The sequence below is a fragment of the Anopheles merus genome, chromosome 2L (genome assembly GCF_017562075.2).
Source record: "Anopheles merus strain MAF chromosome 2L, AmerM5.1, whole genome shotgun sequence".
Classification (NCBI taxonomy): Eukaryota; Metazoa; Arthropoda; class Insecta; order Diptera; family Culicidae; genus Anopheles; species Anopheles merus.
The window spans coordinates 18578214-18601507 of NC_054083.1; the positions used below are offsets into that span (position 1 = coordinate 18578214).

The following is a 23294-nucleotide window of genomic DNA, read 5'->3' on the forward strand; positions in this document are numbered from 1 at the left end:
TTTCGAATTTCCATTCGAAAATGTTTTCAACGGCATGGATTACAACATATAGCCAGAAAAACCTTTTTATAATCTTCTCTGCCATCTCGAGATGGTAGCCGTCAGTTGGAGTCACTGCTTTTTAAACATGTACCTTTGCAATAGACAGTTACTTCTTCATAGATAGGTATCCGAACACAAGGCTACGTGTGATCAGCAAGTTTTACATTAATCAGCATGTTTAAATCCTATTTCAGAGAAAATATATCACATTGTTCAAGTGACTTGTTGAAATTTCAACTTCAAAATGGCTAAAACAAGAAATGGGATGACTATTAGATTCAATCAAGCACATGACTTACACACGATGTCACCTGTTAAGTAAAAATATAAACCACTAATTAGGTAAAGCAACTTAAGGATGTACTCAAGACTGAAGCCAAACCCACCACCAATAAATACGAAACAGCAAAACAACAAAAATAATCAAACCGATCGGCAACAACCACCCCCAAAATCTCTCAAAATGCCGATCGCTTCATTTCATAAAACTTACATTGGTTTTATTATCCGAATTTTGTTCGACTTTTAATGCAAAAACGACATACTTCTACAGTAGAATTTGATCTGTTTTAAATTTTATTTTCTTTGTATTTTACTATCTCTGTTTACTGCATTTGTTTTGTTGCTTTTACCTTCTGTTTGTCTCTGGTTTTGTTAAATAACTTTGTTTTCCATATTTTTACACTTCTTTTTAAACGGTAAATCACATGCATTCGACAAATTTTACACAGAAACTTGTCTTTACAAATTTAGCTTTCGCTTGCCGATGCTCGCGCTCGCCCTACACAGCTGCGGTTCATCGGCGCATACATCGCTCTCCGCATACAGTGCAGCCGTCACCTTCTTACCGACCACCTATTACGTGTAATGTTGTCCAAAATGTGGAACAACGATCGTTGCGCATGATTGTTTGATCGAGCAGTATCGGCGATATCGGCATCAGCTTAGTTTGTCCGTTTGTCCACTACACTTTCTAGCCACAATGATGCACAAGGTGGAATATCCTTTAGCGCCTAACCCCCCCTTCCCTTTTATAGTACAAAAACTGACCACGATTAGTTTAATCATACGCTAATTCAAGTAAACTATGGCTTATTCAGAATAAAATGTTTGTCATGCTACGTAGTGTGTTTCGATTTGCTCATTACGTCTCCTTTTCTCCGAATACAAAAATATCTTTGTATATGAACCATGGCGAAAGCTAGTGATGGCCCTGACTATACGATTACAATTAACTTAAAAACTGTTTTCATCTTACGAGCATTGTTAAGTATTTGTATATATATATATATATATATTTATATTATAGAAATCAAACACATTACCGTGCTGTTTCATCACTTGTGAAGGTTTAAAATTCGCATGTGCCACCACGTTTCCATACCTGGGGATAATGTTTTGCTAGCTTCGGCAGTTACTTGATTCTCGAACCAAAGTGAAATTAGGCTTCTTCTTTTTTGACTGAAAAGTTTGGTTTGTGGTTCGATAGCTATAACTATGTACAATTAAGAACGAAGAACGGTATGCACTAGAATAAAAGAGAGATTCGTTGATGGTAAAACGAAGTTAAAAGACTATTTGATTCAGTGTGAACGCTTTTAGACTAAAACGAAAACCCCGAAACACGCACACCACGATCGCAATATACATAAAGCATTGCAAAAATGCGCCATTATGAGAGTATTCTTTCCAGTGGGGGAAATGGAATGTCATTAACGATTTGCGATAACACCTTTCTTGTTCTGCTACCACTGCTGAAAGTGAATGTTTTTTTTTTTTTTTAGCTAAAATGATTGTTTTGTGCATTTACAATGTTTCATGCATATCCGAAACGCTTGATCCGGACTATATTGAGGGTACGCACGTGAAATACGCACGTGCAGTGAAATAAATATAAAAATATAGCCAAAATACGTATTTCGCTGCTGCCACCAACTATCATGCAGCGCCAGCTCCCTAAAATCTTATCCGGCAGGAGTGGAACTAAACATGGGCAATACTAAAACTAGCAAAACATTTGCGGCACGATTGAAATGTCCCCCCACACTCCCCTCCTACCCAGCGCAATTCGCAGCCTTCAAGCGGGACAAGCGATACGGCATTGCGTTACGGTCGTAATTATACTGAAGATAGTGACAAGAGCGTTCTTCTAGTTAAGTGTGATTATGTGCAGTTTATGAACACATTAACATTTTACAACTTACTGTTACACAGCAATCATAAAAAAAGCATCCTTGTATACGGCTTGCCAGAAGGGCCCTCCCCTCTCTCAATTCCATGCTGTGAGTAGCGTTCACCACCACTCTCACTCCCACACTCAGCCCGCTAGCTAAAATGATTCTCACTCGATCAGTCCTTTCTCCATTGAATTTGATCCATCCTGTTCACACCATCACGAGAACGATTCATGACGCACTGGTAGTCAGGGCCAGCGTCTCCTTGCTGGATTTGCCCTCTTTCTTTAGCTGCTTGGTCGTCGCCAGTGGCGCAACAGTAGCAGCAGCAGCACCACTACCATCACCACCACCACCAGTAGCATCAACCTCCTCCACCTTAGACACATCGTTTACGCTTCCGCCCGAATGGCCCGAGTGCCGATCGCAGAAGGATTGGAAATCCTCCGTCAACTTCCAGTGCTGTTTGTGAGCACAGATGTAGTGCGCCTTGGCGTGGCATCCCTGATGCAGGCAGCTCAGCACGGCGCCATAGTTGCGGCACAGCTGGCACTGATGCCGACAGCAGTTCCATATGGCAGCCTCCAGCCCGACAATACGCGTCCCAACCATATACACGCCGGGCGCCCACACCAGACAGTCCTCGTGCGTCCACACCTCGTACGTGTTATCGCTCGCCTTGACCATGCCGTAGAAAATCTCGCAAGCCGACCGATCGACCACATCGTCGCACGGTTCCTGCTTCAGTGCCATCGCTTTGGCACTGCTCGGTCCTGCCGGTACGGCGGGTACCGCTGCCGCAGCTCCGGCGGCGTTTTTTCGCTTCTTTCCCTTGGGCTAGAATAGAAAATGGACAAGAGGCAGAGGATTAGCATTCAATAGTGCAACAAAGTGCGATCGAATGCGGACTTGCAGCGATCTAGCGCAATCGTATGCTTACCCCGCCTTGCTGCTGCTGCTCTTTCAGCTTTTCCGCGGCCCGCCGCTGCTTCGCCTGGCTCGATTCGAGATCTTCGCGCGTTCGCCGCACGCTGAAGAAGTCCACATCCACCTGGCTCTGCTCGTACTCGCCCGAGGCCGTGCTGATAATGTACGGTCCGAACAGATCGCCGAGCCGGAACTTGTGCGGCCCCGTCTTGCAGAACACGCACATCCAGCTCGTGTCGGTCGTGTCCGCGTCGTACTTGGTGCTGAGCGTGCTCACGTGCAGGCCGCGGATTTTGCTGCGCTCCGAACTGTTCAGACTGTTGCCGAACTTTTTCGTCTTGTGCTGCGTCTTTTCGCCGTCCTCCTCGCTGATCGGTGTGTTGATGACCGTGTGGCTTCCGCTCGACTTGACCTGCACGTACGGCCCCCGGTACTTTCCTCCGCCGCCGGCCTCCGTGCTGGACGTATTATTGGTGCCCGCCCCGGACCAGGCACCGCCCTCGTCGCGCTCGTCCTGCTTGCTTCCCTTGCCCTTGTTGCCGCCGCCCGCCTTTCCCTTCTTGCCCGCGACCGGGCCTTTTTTGCCGGGCTTTCCCTTTTTCTGCTTGCTGCTTAGCGCCTTCAGTCCGAGCATCGGCGGCCCTTCCGGTTCCAGGAACGGGACGGACGGTTTGCCGTTCGACTTTTTCTTCGGTCCGCGCTTGCGTTTCGCGGCCGGCGTACTGGTGGCCATTTCACCGACCGGTCCTGCCTTGCTGCCAATGCTGCGCTTTTGTGCTGGAGTTAGTGGCTTTTTCCCGCTACCCGTCCCGGCCGGACTATCACTGACGGTTGCTGCTGCTGCCGCTGCGGCCGACGCTGCTAGATCGTTCGATAGCTGCTTCATCACCTCGCTATCGGAAACGTTCTTCGCTGGCGCAGCACTGTCGATCGCTGCTGTCACCGACTCAACCGCGTTCGAGCCTCGATCCTCACTACTGCTGGCCGATTCGGCTCGTAACACCGAGTCGGTACGCTTCTCCGGTTCCTCCTCGATGCCGGCAAACATTTCCTCTAGCTTATTTTCCACCTGTGGAGTGCGAAAAAGAATATTTTAGCTTTACAATGCTGCAATCGATATAAAAAGCGCAAGCACACTTACCTCTTCGTAGCTGCTGTCAGCTGCGTTTGCCTTTTTGTCAGCCTTGTGAACGTTTTCCCCATCATCACCACCCTCCGGTACGTCCTTCGCGGGCAGGGCAGGGCCGTTACAGTGCATCCCGGACGCAGCAGGCAACCCCTCGTCCTCGATGCCGTTCTCGGTCCCGGCCTTGTCGGCGAAAAACTTGGACGCCATCGCCGTCGTCGCCGACACCATGGCGGCGATCTTGTCGATCGTTTCGCAATCGTTCATCGCCGCCGCTGCGGTGCCGCTAAGCTTACCATCCTCAGCAGCTACCGCAACGGGCGGTTCTGTGCTGTTCGCGCTCATATTGCTTTGGATGAGGGATTCTAGCAGCTTTTGCTGGTCGGGGGACGCCTCGGCCAGCGGGCCCGCCTTTCGGAAGAGCTCGTGCGGCAAATCGTTCGCATGCGGCTGACCACCGCTACCTACCCGGGCGCCAGCACCTTCCCCCGGCGCACTGGCGTGTGATGTGGGCTGACTAAGATCGCACTGTGCCGCAGCTAAACCGTGACTGAGCGCATTAATACCTTCGATGGCGAGTGCCGTGATGTCGTTCCGGCCAGTGTGATTCGAGCGCAAGCCGTCCAGCTCGTCGAGCATTGCGGATGCCGTCGGCGGCCCGTCCGAGGATGGTTTGGCGCCGTGGAACAGGGATTTGCCCTCCTCGGGCGGAAAGGCGGCGGCATTCATTTTGTTCGTTTTCTCCGGTTTTCGCCTTCGTCGCGCGTTGCCGTTGCTCCTGCTGTTAGACGAATCGACCGAATCTTCGCTCGACGCCATACTGTGGCCGGTCGGCGAGGCGGCAGGGTTGGCCAGCGGGCAGGCCGGTATCGATGCACCGACGGACAGGTCGTGGCTGCTGCCGCCAGCAAGCAATGATCCAATTGCTCGGGCCGCCACACTGCCCACATCCGGTCCTTCGGCAGCGGATGCCGTAGCGTCCGTGTTTAGCGCTAGCGATGGCACAGCGGCGTTGCTGGTCGGCAAGGGAAATGCACCGGTCAAACAGTCCACCCCGAGCTTGCCATCGATGCTGGACGAACCGAGCAGCAGGTTGAGCTGTGGTGGGCTTCTGCTTCTGGTCGGGCTTAGCGCTGCTGACTGCACCGACGATGATCTCGCCGGCGAGGCTGGAAAGGGCAAACATTGGTTGGTTGTCAGTAAATCTCGTTGCCAGTAGCCAACAACCGATACACCTACTTCGTTTCGGTGAAACAGACAGGGCGTTGCAGTGCATCGTCTGCAAAACGAACTCTTTCACCAAATCCGCCGACTCGAGGTGCGAGAACTGTTACCAGGAAGGGGATCGAAAACGGGATTTAGCGTTGCCTTTGCGTATGTATCGAACAGGCCAGGCCCATACTTACACAATCGCGTCCATTCTTGCCATCCATTTCGCTGTTGATTTGCTTCGCATCCTTCACCAGCAAGCTGCCCGACACGAGCGCAGCCAGCTCGTTCGCGGTACGGTTGTTCAGTGCTCCTGCACCGAACCCATTGCCGCCGGCCCGCATCATACTCGCACCGATCACACTGCTGCTGTTGCTGCCGTCGTTGATTGCGTTTGTCAGGGCGAAGCTGTTGGATGATGTGCTGCCCGCTCCACCACCCGTGCCCGGCGTCAGGGATGTGCCCATGCCCTGCATACGTTCCTTCAGTGCCGCTACCGTGGTCGATTGGATGACGCCGCCCGGAGCCGGACCGACGTTCGCCGATGGTGATGCACGTGTTTGCTGATGGTTGCTGTGAGGGGAAGAAGTTGGTCCGCATTAACGCACCTACTCACTCACAAACGTACGCTCTTGCTTTCGCTTACCTTCCGGAAAGGCCACCATCGCCGGCGAGACCGTGAACGCCCCCGCCAGTGGGAATGTTTGATGGCAGTGTCGTTGAGGAGGTGTGCGTCCCATGCGTCGAGCCGGTCGCCGCAGGCACCGGGACATTGTTGTGCGCTCCCTTCGGGGACGGCGTGCTGCGGCTGGCGGACGACAGCGTAAGATCGACCGATCCCAATGGCATACCGACGTTTCGCCCGTACCCCTGCAGCAGTGGGTTCATTTCAATGTTCTGCAAAATACATACAATGTTGATGGCCACGCGATGGAAATTCGTAAAAACTAAAAAAACTACATTACATTCATCATGTTTCCGCTCATCAGGCTGTACATCTTGTCCTGGTGCGTTGTTGGTGGTGCGGGCCATGTTAACGGCGAGCGTGCCATCGACCGTTCGCTCGACATGTGTGCCAGCTGTGGTTGCCGTGGAACATATGACGGGACCTGTGCAGGGGAAAATGCTTTTAGCAGCTGGTACCAGAAATGGCGCGTCTTGCACATATACCTGTAGCGGACTCCACGTAGTGTTCGGTTGCCCTAAACGCCCATGCGGCGGATTGTGCCCAGACATTGCTACACGTTTATAGCTACTGGGGCGCTTGGGACATTCGTGATGCGGCCTTCCCGTCCCGTCCGTCTGCCAGCCAACCACGCTAGTGATCAACTACTGCGGGCTACTACAAGGAAATTGTAACTGTTGTCGTGATTCTATGTGAATCTCTCTGAAATTTAAATCAAACAGCATTGGCATTCAGTTGCTAGTTTCACCCTGTCACTCGCATCACTGTGTTAATCCACCTCGCGCATTCAGCACTCCCGTATCCCGGGCCTGATCCTGTATCATTGATGCACGCTACACTTGGGCCGGATTATTCATATCGCTTTCCTTCGCTCTCTTTCTCTCACACACACTACGAACGACCGTCGGGAACACAATCCATCTCAAACGATCATTGGAACCGGCATCCGATGAGGGAAACAATGGCAAGCACAACGTACGATTCCAAACCAGCATGACCTTATATCCTACGCTGACGAACACACCGTTGCGTTGATAATGAACATCGCATCGCACACTCGCATTAATGATGATGATAATGGCGTTGGTGATGATGTTGATGGACCAATGAAAAGGACAAAGCTCTACACACACCTCCAACGCATGAATGGACAGTTCTAGCTAGGAGTTCGCTTGCCGAGCCGTCACTTCCCGTCCGGATTTGTTGATTGTCCGGCAACTTTTTGCGACACGCGCCGGTTTTACACAGTACCACACACACGCATATTGTGTAAAAATCGATCCACCAAAGTTATGCTCGCCAATCAGCGGGTGAGCGGCAGGGGTGTGTGCGGGTTGGGTGAGTAGTGAACTTGCTTATGCTCGTCGCCGTCCGACGGCTGCACGCATATACACAGCTTCTGCCACATACATACACGCACACGCACCTTTCTCACACAGACCGAGAGGATACGCAAGCCAGCCTGCTCTTCTTTTTTTCCTTCTTTCCTGCCTTCTTTTCTTCTCGCTTGGTGGTGTGTGCGGGCAGATCTCTACGCCATCGAAAGGGGATTAGAGTGTGGCTCTGGTCGGAGCGTCGTTCACGTCGCAGCCGATCACGTTCACAGGCACGGCACACTGGCGCTTTTACTTCTCCCTATTCCTGCTCGCAAACTAACAACTCGGGACAATCACAGTAACAATGCGTATGCTTTTCATTCGCGAAACGGGGTAAAACACGGCAAGAGCAAGCAGTCCCCCATCATCGGTCTCGGGAGGGAAAAAACACCGCCTAATCATCGCACCAAGCTGTCACAGCGCTGCCTGCCGCGATGTTTGCTGCGACGTTCTGCTGCAAGGGGGAGTTCTACTTGGGCAACATCGTAAATAGAACACGTTAGAACAGAGGAAAAATGTATCACTTTTTGTTCTTAAAAATATTACATATCCGTGAAAATTGAATAGATAACCGTTATTGGTGAAAAAATGTCTTATTTAACTTATGTTATGTAGCTATGATAACAATACTTCTTTATGTTGGCGTTTAGTTATGTTATTTTAATGCACAGTAAATTGTTCAACTGACACTAATAGATCTCCACGTTGTTCCGATTGTTGGGGCAATCATTTCAATCTATATGACTTTGGTAGAATATTTGGAGCTAGAAATTTTGAAATTACTTCTATAAATGTAAGTAAATGCATTGCTATACATATAATTACAAAATTAACAACTAAACTGCAAACAAAATCTTTTATTGTATGTATTACCAACACGGGTAGGTGGTTAAAGAAGTAAGGGGTAAAAATTGATTTTATTTTTAGAAGCACATTTAAAAAAAATGAAAATTCTGAATTTTTTGCCACTGTTTAAAAACATATTTCTCTAGGCATACTGACAATTTTGGATCGATTCGATTATTCAATAAAAAGTTATTATAAAAATGAATGAGCATAACATACCCGGGAAGGTTAATTCTCAATTCACTTATCACCCAAGTGCCACAAATCCACTAAACGACCACTAAACAGGTTCAAAATGACTCAAGCTCTCAACCTAAACGGAATTGTTGTTGATGTTTGGCTCCAACGGAGTTCTTTCGCCTCTTTAAGCCTAAACGGAATATAGAAAGACTTCGTTTCGCAAACGGCAAACGACTCATGCATTCTAAAAATAGCACCCTACCAGCATTAAACGGCTTTGAAGGCATTCAGAAGGCATTTAAGGCCTTAGTCGCCTTAAAAGGCGAATAAAGATTTCAACCGAAACTTTCACGGCTGTAACGGGTTCTCTTCGAAATCTTTCAACTTTTTGATTCAAGGAGAACAGATAGCTTACCGCCATCTTAGCTTGTTTATATACTGAATTTGCACCTGTACCAATGTAACTGCCAATTAGAGCAGTGACAACGCTTTTGGTTCCGAACCGAGAAAGCGTGTGTTCAAATCCAGATTTTTATGATCTTTTTTCTGCGTTTATTTCTTTTTAAATTATTTTTTTTCCTACTATAATTACTTTAAACAAAATTTATGTGAAGCGAAATTAAAATAATACCTTTTTAAAAAAACATAATAATTACACTATGTTCACCGTTCATTATCAGGATGGGAGAAATATGAATCTCATTTTTCCTTTTATTTTAGTTATAGAAATGAGTTTGATATATTATCACCTTTCAATGAGTTGGTCTTTAACAACCGAATAATGTAGATCATCTTTAATAAAGTGAAATAGCTCAGAGCTTAACGCAAGAGATCATAACACGTAAATCGTGCTATCGAATCTCACGCTCATATCTGGGAACACTACAACAGTGCAGTGCTGAAGACGCTTGTAAGGTTTTCTTTTGACAGTTGCAATTTCAAATTTCAAATTAAAAGCGAAATTTTTCATTGACATATTTCAAAGGCATTTAATTACTGCTAAATGCACTGCTGATCGCCTTCAATTCGCCGGCGATTATAAGGCGATTAGAAGGCATTTAACGGAAATTTGCGGGTAGGGCTTTCTCATTCCCTCTGGTTTGTTATATGGTTTCGCATTGAAGTTATGCATCGCTAGAACTAGAACGATATTGCGATTGTGATTGCGGCTGATTAGCACTATGTGTAGGGTTAATGATGGAACTTGAAGGCTTGTTAAGAAAGGGTACTGAACTTGGTGGAACTTTATAGCTTTTTAATGCATGACATCGGTTCAAGGTGGCTCTTGTCAAAGTGTCAAAGACGGACGCCGGCAATAATCTCATTGCTGCTGCACAAGTTAGATTCGTTAATTGAAGAATGAATATTGAGTGAAGTGATTGTGAATTATCAGTAAATTGTGTAAAATTTTGTGTAATTCATCAATACAAAAGATTTAAAAATATACATATGTGTTTAAACGAAACAAATCTTGTTGTTTATTTCATCGATGACGCTTGCTTGAAAATAAAACACAAAGAAAAGTAATCCCTGGCATCGCGGCATAAGGAAGCTGCTTAGGCGCTGTTTGAAAGACCCACATAGAACTTTGATGCTGTTTATCTACTGCAAAAGGCGAATTAGAGCAGCGATCTTTAGCGTGCCAAAATGAGCTGCTTAAGCAATTCTGGCTATTTGGGGAGTTGACGACTGTGCCACGAGAGCGGAACAAGGTGGATAACCTTCCATGTAAAATAGAAAATAAAATAATTTGATATAATTTAATAAAACATTAAAAAATGTAATATTCACTTATATCTGAGGGTTTAGGATAACTGCCATACGTTTTATGTTTTGCAATCTTTTTTCAATACCTACCGAAAACATTTTCTCTAATTCTCAATACGTGTAAATGCAGCAGCAGCTTTGTCTTTTGTACGCTACTCCTTTTTGCACAGGGAAATCATCGCAAATCCAGCGCGGATTGCGATGTTATTTAAACGAGGCAAGAATAAAATCTTTGATTTTTTTATTCAACCATCATTTCATATAATGTTGATGATTGTGCGGGATGCGATGTTTACCATTTGCGCATAAAATAGGAAATAATTTTAAACAGCATTGAAACTTCAAAAGCAATTTATCAATTCAACTTTACCTTTCCTTAAAAATGTATTTCAAACATCGTATATGATAACGAACTTCTCTGCATTTTCTGGTTCTTCTGGTACATGCAACATGGTCTTCTTATTACAATTTTAACACTATAAGCTTAAATGCAAGATGCATACCGTTGCGGGGACATGGACAACATTTACCATAACTTCTCTAACGGCTTGTCGCCGGAATGTTCAATTGCACGTAGCACCTCCTCGTAAAGAACTGCGGTAACATCGTCGAATGTCTTATCGGCGTCAATCGCTTTCCAGTAGCGGTCATCCTTTAGCATGCCATACCGCTCAATCACCTTCTTCTGAAAGCCGGCCACTTCATACCGCTCGTCACCGAAGCCTCCGCGCCTCGCCAGCGCTTCCATCGACAGGGTAAGCAGTATCACGAGGTCGGGCTTCAGCAGCCCCGACTCGGGCGCTTTGCACCATTCCATATCGAGCCCCTTGGCACTGCTGAATGCAACGCCCGAGTAGGAGTACCGGTCAACGATCAGGTTAACGCCAGCCTTCAGCAGCTTCTCCATCTCCTTCATTCGTTCCCAGCGATTCAGCGTAAACAGCAGATGGATGCCCTCGTCCGTGAAGTCGTCCTTGCGCGTCAGATAACCATTTATCAGCTGACCGCACTGTGTCGAACGGTCCGGAAAGTTCATGTACTGGGCCCTTATGTTCGCCTGCATCAATTTGTCAACTGAAAACAGATCCGGTGCCGTGGCAATGTAGATAGTCCCTCATCCGGCAAAGGCTTCCGGCACCATAGTTACCCAGCGTTTTGCATTGCGTCGTTTTGCCGGTGCGATCACATCCTTCCAGCACGATAAAGGCACCCCTTTTTCCTTGCGATTCCGGCATTTTGTCGAACGTACGACTGGATATGGTTCTGGTATTTTGGCGCACTTGTGCCGACAGCAATTTGGCAAGTTGTTTAGCCGCCATCGAGCTTCGACTGAAGGAATACGGTTTTCTTTTTCACTGGGCTGGTTGGAAAATCGGAGATTCGATCTGCATAATTGTGTACTTCAATGATATTAGAGTACATTCTCGTAAAATTTTAATTTATCTTTTTTTTCATTCTAAAACAATGGATTTTTATATAATTTATACCATAATTGTTTTAATCAGGGAATTTATCTTTTTTTACAGCGGTGCGTTTGTTCACAATGTTTGCAGCGGTACCTTGACAGTCTGGCATTGCTGTTTATTTTTCACCAACGCAAGCGACAAAATCAACATACTTTCTCTCTCTCTCTCTCTCAGGTTTATTGATGTATTGGATAGAACGAGAAAGCATGTCGATTTTGTTAGTTGGGAAGGTTGGGCGGTTTGACATTTACCGCACACAGGAAAGAAAACACAAACATCTTGCAAAGGAAGCTGGCGCTGCAAAGAAATTCACAAAAACGAATAATATATTCCGCTTACCTTGTGCAAACAACGGACAAAGCGACTACCCGTAGACCAACGTGACAGCGACTTTCAGCGCAGTGTAAATATATTGCAGAACAATTGCTACGAAACGCAACAAAATGAGTGCGAAAAAGTATCTGAAGATGCCAGCCCAACAGCCAGCGCAGCCTGCGGCCAAAACGGAAAAGGAGGAGCAATTATGGAACGCGCTGAAGCGCCACATCATGCGGGAACGGGAACGGAAAAAGCAAGGTACATTTGTTCTTGACCATCGCATCGATTCCATTCACATGTGAGCTAACTTTTTTGTTTTTGTTCTGGCTTCCATTTCAACACAGAGCTCCAGGCCGAGGTTGAGGAGGAGCGGTTGCGACGGGAGCGGGAGGAACGGGAAAAGCAGGACGTCATGACGCTCGGCGAGACGAAGGAGCAAATACTGATGCTCGAAAAGAACTTGGACGAACTGCGGAACGAAAAGCAGCAGCTATTTCTACAGCTGAAAAAAGTGCTTAATGAAGACGACAACAGGAAACGGCAGATGAAAGAGTGAGTTTACGCCGGCGGCATGCTCATCGTTTGCGTACGGTAGGGGCTTTGTATTGACAACATTGTTCCTTTTGTCTTTTCTTTTGGATTTCCATTAGGGAAATGTTTGCGATACAAAATATTCCGCAGCAAATATTCTTACCTCAGCGGTCCATGCCACCGCACCAGCAGCAGCATATGATGCATAAAGTGAGTCAACCCGAAGTGATGCTCTCGTCGGAACGCATATTCACCGACGCTTACCCCAACTTGCAGGGCAACCCGCAGGTGAATGTGGGCAAGCGCACCCACAGCCCTTCGCCCGTACAGCACGTCCAGGGCTACTATAAGCAGCCCAATCTCAACAATCAACCCTATGCGCTGCCGCAGAGTAAGTACTACCATCCACAACCTTTCGCGTACCGTACCGCACTGTCCGGTTCGGTTTCCGGGCCAGCAACGAAGGAGAAGGAACCGCTCCTGGCACGCTCAGTCAACCAGGAGGTGCACTCTGCGAGGATTTATGCTTTCACTCGCACAAATTCGTTTGTGCACTGCGGTGACTCGTTTCGTTGCGCAATACTCTGCCGCCAACGGTTTGAATGTTTTAATCACATCTTTTGTTTCTAGCCCTCAGTCCCAGTTCAGTTCATGAAGTGTCAACCTTTCAGTTCATAAGCCGTCTCTCACCCATTTGCTGGAGGGTTTTGCCGCTGCAAACACAAGAGTTTTGTGAATTAATTGTCGTCCCCTGTTGCTTTGTGTTTATTATAAAAAAAAAACTTATTCCATTACGATAACAGACTATGCTGATGTGTGTTTCGCATCATTTTAGCTTCATCTCACCAAATGCCTCTTCTTGGTCGCTGCGTAAACAAGATGCGGCTACAACCCATCGATGCCTTATTTGGCTGCCCTTTGATTTGATGTATCGCTCCGACATGTTTCTTACGTTTCATATTGTTTCCTTTTCTCTCTTTCTCTCTTTTTTCTATATACTTCCCCATCCCCCCTTTACGCTCCCGTATGATTTTGTCTCATCGTTACGCATATATTTCCCATTCGCGGTATCAAATGGTAAATTTTTGAATAACACAGAGATCGAGGAAGGTAGACGGGGCGGAGAGGTGGCCCGTGCCGTGTTGTGGAACAGTGAGTTGAATTCAATATTGTATAATATTTTCTCTTTGTTTTGTTTTTTTTTTTTAATTTTCTTAACTCATCCTTGTTTAGTAAGTTACTCAATGCACCTAATATGCTCGTTGAAATGAATAAAACACGAGTAATCATAAATGCCTTCAAAATGGTTGCAATTAAAAAAAGAAAACAAAGCGATCAAACCATTTTTCTGATGCACTGATAACAATTGTTTTGAAGGCATTTCCGAAGTAGTGTAAAAATGGTCGTGCGAAATCTATTATTAGCTTGGTGTGACAAATGTTTGATGGTATAGTTACAGTACACCTAAAATCCAAACAAAACAAACATAGTTTAGAGAAATGTGTGTAAGTGTGCGAATTGAGTAACATTTAGCATTTAGCCTTCATTCCGGTATGATTAGCTGCTCATCAATGCTTGGGTGGCACCGTGGTCCCCTGGCACAGCGGGCCTTTTAAAATGATTTCCCTTGTTTTCCCACCCTGCGTCCTTAAACCAGAACCTCGATCAGACCCCTAACACTGTCATGCTTTGGTAATTGGTTTTTAGATCGGTTTTAGTTAGCACGAACCTCCAATCCCCATCACATATTAAGTGAGTTCATCCATACACCTTATAAGTTTGCTTTTGCTGCTTGATTCCTAAGTGCATACGTAGAGCCACACAACATAATTTGAACATCACGTATCAGTCCCCACGAACCGCGAATGTTTTATGATATATAATTATTGCATTGTTTAACAACACATATGACATTGTAGTTTGGGCGTCATTTTATGAATGGTTTGTTGCATTTTGGTTTAGATTTTCGTTCATTATCCTTCATTCGGTTTTTATGTATAAGGCACAACACCTCTCAAAACTGGGTATTGCCAAAAAGAAGTCTATCATTGTGTTGTAATTGTTACTTTGTATTGTAAGGATAAATTAAGGCAAGAGCAGCAGCATGTATTTGAAAATACCGATAAGAGAAAGGTACATTTACCTTGTCGTCGAATCCGTTGATCGCTTCAAATTCAATTTCTCTGATATTTTGCAAAAAAAAAAAAAAACAGAAGCAAAATGGCTTGTTCAACATGGTCAAGATAATGTCAGAAGCGAGGGAGAAAAACGTCTTGATTAGATTTAGAAAATTTCATATAGCATCCAAATCTGTTAGCGTTTGTAAATAAAGTAAAATGCGAGTGTTTGCAGATGCGTTTGTATGTATGGGTGTGCGTGTGCGTGTGCGTGTGCGTGTGTGTGTGTGTGTGTGTGTGTGTGTGTGTGTGTGTGTGTGTGTGTGTGTGTGTGTGTGTGTGGTGTGTGTGTGTGTGTGTGTGTGTGTGTGTGTGTGTGTGTGTGTGTGTAAGATGTAAATTAAAAAAATGTTATGCAAAAACTAAGCGCTCTTTTTAGCTAGCTTCCAAAAATCGCCCATGGTGCGAGACAAATAATGATTTCTTTTTATGCTTTTCCAGAGTCCCAATACTGTCCGCCGGTTGGTTTCTATCCAGGCGCACCGCCAGCAAACCCGCAGGACAACCGTCCGCCGCCGCAGCCGCAGATTCTGTACCCGTACCAGAGCAGCCTCACCATTCCGATGCGCCAGTACGTGGACATACCGAGCCAGCCCGGTCCGATGGTGCAGCCGAAACCGGAGCAGCTGATCGTTAGCGGTAAGGTGGGGCCGCTGCCGCCATCGCAAGCAAACCTCTATCACATCCCGACGCTGGACCACACCGTCGCGGCCATGCACGGCCAGCAGCCGCCGATGAAAACCATCACGATCGAGAAGATACCGCAGGAGCGGCTCGTGCCGTACCACATCGAGCTCGTCAAGCACGACGAGCGCAAGGATCTGCGGCAGCTGCAGGGCGTGCCGCCGCAGGCGCAGCCGCCGCCCGGCGTGGTAGCGACCCACCTGACCGAGGGGATCGTGTACGCGCCCAGCCTGCGGCCAGCCGCTATTCAAATGCACACGATCGCTACCAACCAGCAAGTAAGCGCCATTGACTTATCCAAGTACTGCTGACACAGACGGCTTTTTCGGTTATCGCTTATGTTTTCCTATCACTTTACTCACACTCACACGCATCCGCACACGGTTACGTTTATGCACGTAGCACGCTAGACAATTTTGCTTCCATTTATTCTATTTTGGCTAATTCCTTCCTATCGCGAGATGTATGTATCCGAAATACCACGCTGACAGCGTCAATACGATGGATGTTTTTTAACCCTTTCCGCCCTTTTCTCGAACACCAACTCACACCTTTCTACGTAGTGAGCCTAGAACGCGGCAGGGTAGAGTTAGTATTACACTGAACACGTTACTAAACCCATTACATACTGGACGGGTTCACACATTTTCTTAACCTTTGGTTGATACCGTACCGGCACGTTCAAAGATTGGTCACTAATGTACTTCTTCTGCATTTTACTCGTTTAACCCTGTAAAGCCATTAGGACTTTCTACTTCTATTAGGATTATGTTTGGTTGTTTTTTTTTTGTTTTCTACTATTTTTCTACACATATCTTTCAATAAACAGATGACAACTGAAAACACGAACCACACAGGCACATTGCGCCTCGCTTGTACAAACATTCTAACAACGATTTAGATACCATCCATCAATTTCTATCATCCCTTAACCTCTTCATACTAAGTTTTGCATACGTTTAAGTTTTGGCTGATTGCACCGTTTGCGCGTGTGCACCGTCCGTTGCGAGCACATCGACTGATACTGAATCATTGTAAGACCTTAAACCACAAAAAAGCAACGCACGGTTTTTATTTCTCTTGGTGCCATTTAGCTGCCGAAGAGCGGAAGCATCACGCAGGGTTACCCGTCGGCGCGACCGCCACCGATCAGCAATCCCCAGCAACAGCCACCTCCCCAGATGCATTACAGTCGCCACCGGTACTAGGAGGCATGGGTGGGTCACAGTCGAACGGACGAGCGCTTTTGGGTAAAGCAAAATATGCTAAGATAAAAGAACACACTTTCTCCATCTCGTAAGAAGAAAAAGTTAACAAAACGTTGCGTTTATCTATGGTCATCATAGAAACTTTTTTTGTTTTATATATTATAACATATGCAATATAATAATAGGCTTGTGGAGGGAGTAAAAGCATTTATAAAGCTTCAGCACGAGGTAAAGGAAAATAAACGTTTGCTGGATCGGTGTACAAAAAGCGTTATTAGTTGGTTGACTAAGGTATTGAGAAAACAGGGCACGTTCGCGTATCAATCGCAAATGATTAATAGTATTTCATCGTACAACGGTGTTTTTTCTTTCTTTCCTATGTTCTGCCAATTAGAGCACGTTCGTTGTGAAGTATTTTAAAAAATTTATTAAGCCGAATAAGTTAGAAAATAAATTATACAATAGTAGGAAAGTGCTAATACAAAATATGTGTGCCTACGCACGTGAAACAGACAATCTCTCTTAGCCCCGGGCACACGTTTTTTTTGCTGCGCTGTTTGCACACTATAGTTCTAGTGAAAAAAGAAACATCACATAATGTTTGCATTTGTATGTATGTTTGATTATTAGTGTAATTATTATTATTATTATTTCATTTGTATTATTATTATTATTTTAACACTCGTATTGCCCTATTTTCATCACTTTTTACTGACTATTTTTTCATTCTTTCTTTTTTTTTTGTTAAACTGTACTGTTTCACGCTGCCCTTTCTAGCAACAGTGCTAAAAAGGCTGCGCTTTATCGCATTATGGGGGCCGATAGGTTGTGGTTGATTTTTTTCATTCTACTAACGGGATCTTTGCGTTTGCGCGCTTTCCTGTGAGGTGGGGGTTTCTTTTTGAAATTTCTATCTGGTTCGGTGGACGCGTTACTACATAAATGTACTACACATGCGTCATATGTAACAGTAGTTCAAAATATATTACGGGATTTCAAACAAGATACTCAACTCAACACAGAGGAGAAAGTTGGAGATGAAAATGTCAGTTTGAAAAATCTTGATTCTGATCGGAAGAATGTGCGCGCGTTGCCAGTTTTGTTGAATGTCGAAATGTTGAATTCACTGAACAGTTTGATAAAAGTCTCTTGCTTTTTGCTTTTCTTAGCTCAAACATTTTAACTTATCGTTGCTTTTGTGCTACTATTTCTCAACTATCGCTCCGGTGTTGCTCTCAACTGCTCATACTAATATAATCGTCGGAGTATTTGCGGTTTGTTTAAATTCATCGTTGAAAAAACATTGCTTACCATTTGAATATTTCCTATATCGGTATTTTTACTATTTGTTGATTTGCTTGCAACAAGATTTGTTTGCCATGTGTGCTTGTGTATGAAAGATAGGACTTGCCCCAAAACTACCGAAAAACTGTTCCGTGCACTATGTCCACTATGCACTTTTGCATACACATTTGCATAATGGTTTATGCACTTAGGCTTGGTTTGTGTGTGTTACGTTATGATAGTTAAATGCAGTAAAATACTGTTGACGTATGATTTTGTTTACTTTAGGGGAAACACTCCTACGTAGACGCTAAATATCTCTGCTATCTATAACGGACTCTTTTTCAGGTGTTGGCGACATGGTGCCGTAGGCGCACCAATGTTGTTGCCATTAGGGGATACTACAGCTTGGCCATTGGTATAAATGCCCAAAGCAATGTGATGATACACATTATTGGATAATTATCGTTGTTGCGTTAGAATTCAATGAAATGGGGATCCTAACACAGAGGCGTGATGAATTTGTGCAACATAATTTTTCAAATTTTCTATTCTCAAGATCAGTGCATTCAGTTGTCTTTTAGCAAAGCATAATTGTTTTCGAGTTTTTGTTTTCTCACGCAAGCAAATATATATATTTTTTACGATTTAGCTCATTACACGGTGTCAACAACAAGCTACGATTGTGGCTATTGCTGCTCACGTGCACTTTTATCTGCACTTTCACTCCTGCCCCAACATACCTAAACCACTCGCTCGGTAAACGCTTATCATCATCTTTCACTGTAAAGTGAATATAACTGGTTGATCGAATCGAGGTAATGCCACTTTAAATATGATATCTCTTACACACTATTAAAAACTGGATGTTTACTTCGCAATGCTCTACACGCTCAAATGCCCAAAAAGAGATAAAACTGCTAGAACGGCTCAAAATATCTCACTATGTTCTCTACTTGTTGCTGCTGTTTGCTGCTCACTAGAGGTTAATGCTTTGTGTTTCTGTTGCACAAATCGGGAGGCTGCGTGTGTTTGAATTTCTTGTCGATGTGTGTATGTGTGTTTTTTTTTGTAATGCTGTGCGTCTCATTTTTCACTAGAACTCATGTATATTAAGAAACTGAACGGTCATTTTTATCGCTTTATAGCGTATTTTATCATTGGTTAAGTATTGTTTTTTTTATTCACGCCGAGTGAACGAACGGCTTCTTATGTGTCAATGCTCAAAATACACGCTTTGCTCTTAATCGCTAATCCTATCCATGCTGTGTGTTTATGTAAATTAAAGCTTACATTATAAATTGCTCTTGAAAATGTCTCCCAACATCGGGTGATCGGTGTTTGATGCTTTGCAAACAAACCAAATTGGGCTAGAAAACTGTTAAATGCTTTTTTTTGCCACTTGCCATCCGTTGTGTGCTGATCGGATTCATATTGTATTAAAAGGGGACGATAAATGTAGTGGTAGAAGTACGATTGGTATCATAATCAAGTATTTGGCCCTAATATTCCCATTTACACGCCTGCTAGTAAACTAAAATGTGTTTACCCAAATCTAAAAGTAGATTCCTCGTTATAATGCAGATTGTCATAGAATGGTATTGAATGGTACGATAAAGTAATTTGCTGTAAAACGCCACAAACAATCTATTCTATTCAACCAACGGATCGCTATCAATATCGTTATTAGTGGTTAGAACTCTATTGCTTTCAGGTGAAAATCAAACACTGGTCCTGTGCAAGACTGTTCCCGTTCGGTTGATAACGTAACGTTGATAAATCGGTTACCTTTGCGTGCAATCGAAGGAAATCGTGTGAAATGAAAATCATGTTTTCCCCCGTAAAGTAAGATGGTGTTGTGATCATCCCAGTAGAAGCTAGAATCACTGGGAAATGCATTCAAAGCGTACAGTATTCCACCAAGCTCGGTATCGTCTTTAGCAGCTCTTCGATGTTGTGCTGGCGCAAATGGGCCACCAGTGCGTCACTCGACGACCGCAGCAGCTTTACGAATGTTTGCAGGTTTTCCACCAGCTCCTTCGTCATCGACTCACCGTTCAGCGTGATCTGCTCGGCAAGCTTGGCGCCAACGTCGGCCTGCACCAGCAGCTCGTCCAGCGTGTTACCCTCGGTCGCCGCCTTGCTGTGGTAAAGCGTGGTCAAAATGCTCAACGCAATCAGGGCCTCGTTTTGCATCACCAGATGCGTTGAGGCGAGCATGCCGACCATACTGGCGACCGCTCCCTCGATAGCGACAAACTTCCGCAGCCCCGTATCGTCCATCGGTACCTTTGCGCTGCTGTCGCGCTGCTGGTAGGCGTGCTTGATCAGCCATGCCATCAGCCGTAACGACTCGCCCAGGACGCCGGTAAATTCGGACGTTTGGCTCCAATGTACCAGCTGCTTGACTAGCTTTTCGTTTTGCAACAGCTGGGAGGCAAGATTTTCTACAAAAAAGGGGAAATTTAGTGCACGGTTGCAAGAAATCAATGAAAATTGACAAAAAAAAACTATCATCAAACCAACCTTGCCCGTCGACGGTCATTCGTAGCGTGCCGAGCAGTTTGAACACTACCGGCGCTTGATGTATTTCCAGCATTGGTAAAATAATGTCCACCAAACCGGCCTCTATGACGGCAGCCTTATTTGGTTTCGGTATAACCAAGTTTTTCAGTGTACTTAGCAGCGCATGTTGAAGCGTCATCTGGTGTTCCGTTCCATTATTTTTAGCCAAAATAGCTATCGATAAAAAATGGAAGAAGAAATCGAAGAAAAAGGATTTTAAATAAATCCTGTCCTCCATTTGTGTGGAAGCAATAAGTATAGACATACCTAGCAGTTTGTGCATAATTTTGTTCTCCACCATATGAATGCAGTGACTGTCCGTTCGGGCAAAGTTTCCAAGCGCAAGCACGCCGGTTGTTAGCAGTTCTACGTCGGACGAATCTAGCCAATCTTCCATGCACTTCAAGAGTGGCGTTGAGTACAGATAGTGCATCGATTTGTCTAAAGAAAAACAGGAGAAGAAACGTTAAACATTCGCAAAGAGGTTGTAGTCGAAGAACCTATTTACCTCCCGTCAGTATCAGCACAATCAAGTCGCAGGCCAGCTTCATAAGTACACGTGCCTCGTCCGTGTTAGCGAACGTTTTGTACTTTTCCAGCAGCTGGTAGATCGTTTCGCACAGCCCCTCCTCTGCCAGCAGCAGCTTCACGTCATCGTTTTGCGCCTCATAGTGTAGCAGCGCGAGACACGACTCGGCAATGTCCGGGTTGGTACATTTGGCTAAAATCTGCGCGATCGTTTTGTTCAGCGACGGCGCAAAGTAGAGATCGCTGATCTGCTCAGTCAGGATGCTGAGCGGGGGCAGTATGCTCAGCAGCAGCTCCTCGTGCCGGTCCACATCGCACAGGCAGCGCGTCAGGATTCGCTCCAGCCGATCGATCAGCTTTAGCTCGACCGCTCGCTCCGCAATCTCGTCACTGCCCAGCAGGTAGTTCGAAATGAGCCCACAGCGAACGCGCACAAACTGTTCCCTTTCCTCGTCGTCCGTATCGACGTCGTAATCGAGCAGCGCGAAAAACCGTTCATCGGCACCGAGCTCTTTGATAATGTTTCGCGCCTCGTCGTTCGCGTAGCAGATGTTGCCCAGGGCGCGGCAAATTTGCGTCGCCAGCTCGAGGGCGGCTCGATCGGTTGCGTTGCCGCCGCCCAGCACTGCCGGGCTTTGCAGCAGCTCTGTCAACCGCCGGATGATGTCTTCCTTGGAAAACTTGGTTCGCTGATGTTCGGTTTTGGCCACCTCGGCAATGCAACGGGCCACCTGTATCTGCACGCCAGCATCGGGCAGCTGCAGCAGCTCCAGCAAATCGTTCTTAATATCGTATTTATCACAGAGGTTCGTTTCCGCATCGGATAATTGCTTCAGCAACGGTAGGGCACGTTCAGAACTTTTCTCCAGCGTTGCATTCTTTAACCCGGCGATGATTTCATCCATTTCAGCTGTTACGGGGCGCGGAAGGAGGAAAATTTGAGGAAGAGAAAAGAAAATTAAAGATAAGAAAGGAACGTGGTTGAATCGCACACTGTTTAGACCGACACAGAAATGCCTTTAATACGGCACACTAGTTCATTGACTATTCAGGAAGTCAAAAAGGTAGCGCAAAGTATACAAAAAAAAATACGTTGAAAAAGAAATGCTAAGAAACCAGATGTGTATTAAATTATTCGTTTCCTTCGCTTCCTCCCATCCATGCAACACCATCATTCTTTAATGCCCGAGGAAGACCCCGAAACGGTGAGTTATTTAAAAGTCTGAATCGTTCCGAGTGCGATCGATGTACTTCATTAACATCTCTCGCACAACGAGCGCAGCAACCAGGCACCGCAAACATAAACACTGCTCCTCCTCCACGGAGACTTCTCGGGCGGCGTTGGTACAATTGCGTTCGAGCATAAAAATAACATAAACTCTCTCTCTCTCGCCAACCAGCGGCGCTAGAATTATTTTCTTTTGTTCAGTGCACGTGTGGTGCAATTCCTCACAACACATGCCACCGGAGCAAATACGATTGTTTCCCCCGTTTCGCAAGGATGCGCTTCTTTTCATTCCGTTTATCGATCGGGGGAACCCGAACCTAGATGATGCTACCACGGGGATGCTTGCGTTGGCGTTACCTTCCATCCTGTTGACCGGATTGCGGGTGTGATAACTAGCAGTTTGTTTAGTTTGATGCGCACAATCGAACTCTCAATGCATTCATAAATCAACTACCAGCACACGGATATGTTCTATCGTTTTGCACAATTTGCTACTTTTCTCGCAACACTTTACACCCGCAAAGAACTGGAAGGAATGCTCCTTTTCAGACCTTACTTTTGGATTCGATCTTAATTAAAAACATTCTAAGCACACACTTTCAAACGGGAGCGACCTACCCAAGCAACAGACGTCTGACAGTTGGCTGCAAACGCCCGTTGGGCAAAATCAGATACTTCTACGTCAAGTGCTGTAGTGCGGTTAATTTGACCGTTAATTTAAAGTCAAAATGACAATCCAACGTATACACGCTGGACGGGACTAAACTTGTGGAAACATCAAAGTGAGTTGATATATCAGGTGCAAGGTGTGTTTATATAGAAGTTGAATTATTAGCGTGTTTGCAGAGCGCCATCATTGAGTATTGTGATGTCAAATTGCATACATTTTTCTATACCCCCCTCCAGCCCTTCTCGATTTTAATACCGTAGTCCCCAATATTGTTATGCCAAGTCGTGAAATGTCAATTTGCTC

At 45.5% G+C, this 23294-nt stretch overlaps 4 protein-coding genes across 6 annotated transcripts; 1 reads left to right on the forward strand and 3 right to left on the reverse strand.

Moving 5' to 3' along the window:
* Window positions 1-516: 516 nt before the first annotated feature.
* LOC121592660 (uncharacterized protein CG5098) lies at window positions 517-7934 on the reverse strand. The gene is made up of 9 exons (XM_041914302.1): window positions 6942-7934; window positions 6649-6865; window positions 6444-6587; window positions 6125-6375; window positions 5676-6051; window positions 5509-5596; window positions 4285-5438; window positions 3157-4212; window positions 517-3053 (listed from the first exon to the last, which is right to left on the reverse strand). Exons 2-9 carry the CDS (start codon window positions 6712-6714, stop codon window positions 2448-2450), a joined length of 3741 nt encoding a protein of 1246 aa, XP_041770236.1. The 5' UTR covers window positions 6715-6865; window positions 6942-7934; the 3' UTR covers window positions 517-2447.
* Window positions 7935-10691: 2757 nt separating this feature from the next.
* On the reverse strand, window positions 10692-11677 carry LOC121592633 (thymidylate kinase). The gene is made up of 2 exons (XM_041914263.1): window positions 11480-11677; window positions 10692-11406 (listed from the first exon to the last, which is right to left on the reverse strand). Exons 1-2 carry the CDS (start codon window positions 11649-11651, stop codon window positions 10859-10861), a joined length of 720 nt encoding a protein of 239 aa, XP_041770197.1. The 5' UTR covers window positions 11652-11677; the 3' UTR covers window positions 10692-10858.
* Window positions 11678-12033: 356 nt separating this feature from the next.
* Window positions 12034-16997, forward strand: LOC121592131 (G protein pathway suppressor 2). Of its 3 annotated transcripts, XM_041913460.1 has the most exons (7): window positions 12035-12374; window positions 12461-12668; window positions 12767-12857; window positions 12924-13038; window positions 13746-13799; window positions 15266-15786; window positions 16603-16997. In XM_041913460.1, exons 1-7 carry the CDS (start codon window positions 12242-12244, stop codon window positions 16714-16716), a joined length of 1236 nt encoding a protein of 411 aa, XP_041769394.1. In that variant the 5' UTR covers window positions 12035-12241; the 3' UTR covers window positions 16717-16997. The 3 variants fall into 3 exon arrangements, with proteins under 3 accessions (XP_041769393.1, XP_041769394.1, XP_041769392.1); XM_041913458.1 differs by having other exon boundaries at window positions 12767-13038; XM_041913459.1 differs by lacking the exon at window positions 13746-13799 and having other exon boundaries at window positions 12034-12374; window positions 12767-13038.
* A 1971-nt stretch (window positions 16998-18968) lies between these two features.
* On the reverse strand, window positions 18969-22940 carry LOC121592132 (rap1 GTPase-GDP dissociation stimulator 1). Its single transcript, XM_041913461.1, has 5 exons — window positions 22679-22940; window positions 21074-22003; window positions 20833-21006; window positions 20527-20739; window positions 18969-20447 (listed from the first exon to the last, which is right to left on the reverse strand). Exons 1-5 carry the CDS (start codon window positions 22683-22685, stop codon window positions 19900-19902), a joined length of 1872 nt encoding a protein of 623 aa, XP_041769395.1. The 5' UTR covers window positions 22686-22940; the 3' UTR covers window positions 18969-19899.
* Window positions 22941-23294: the final 354 nt, after the last annotated feature.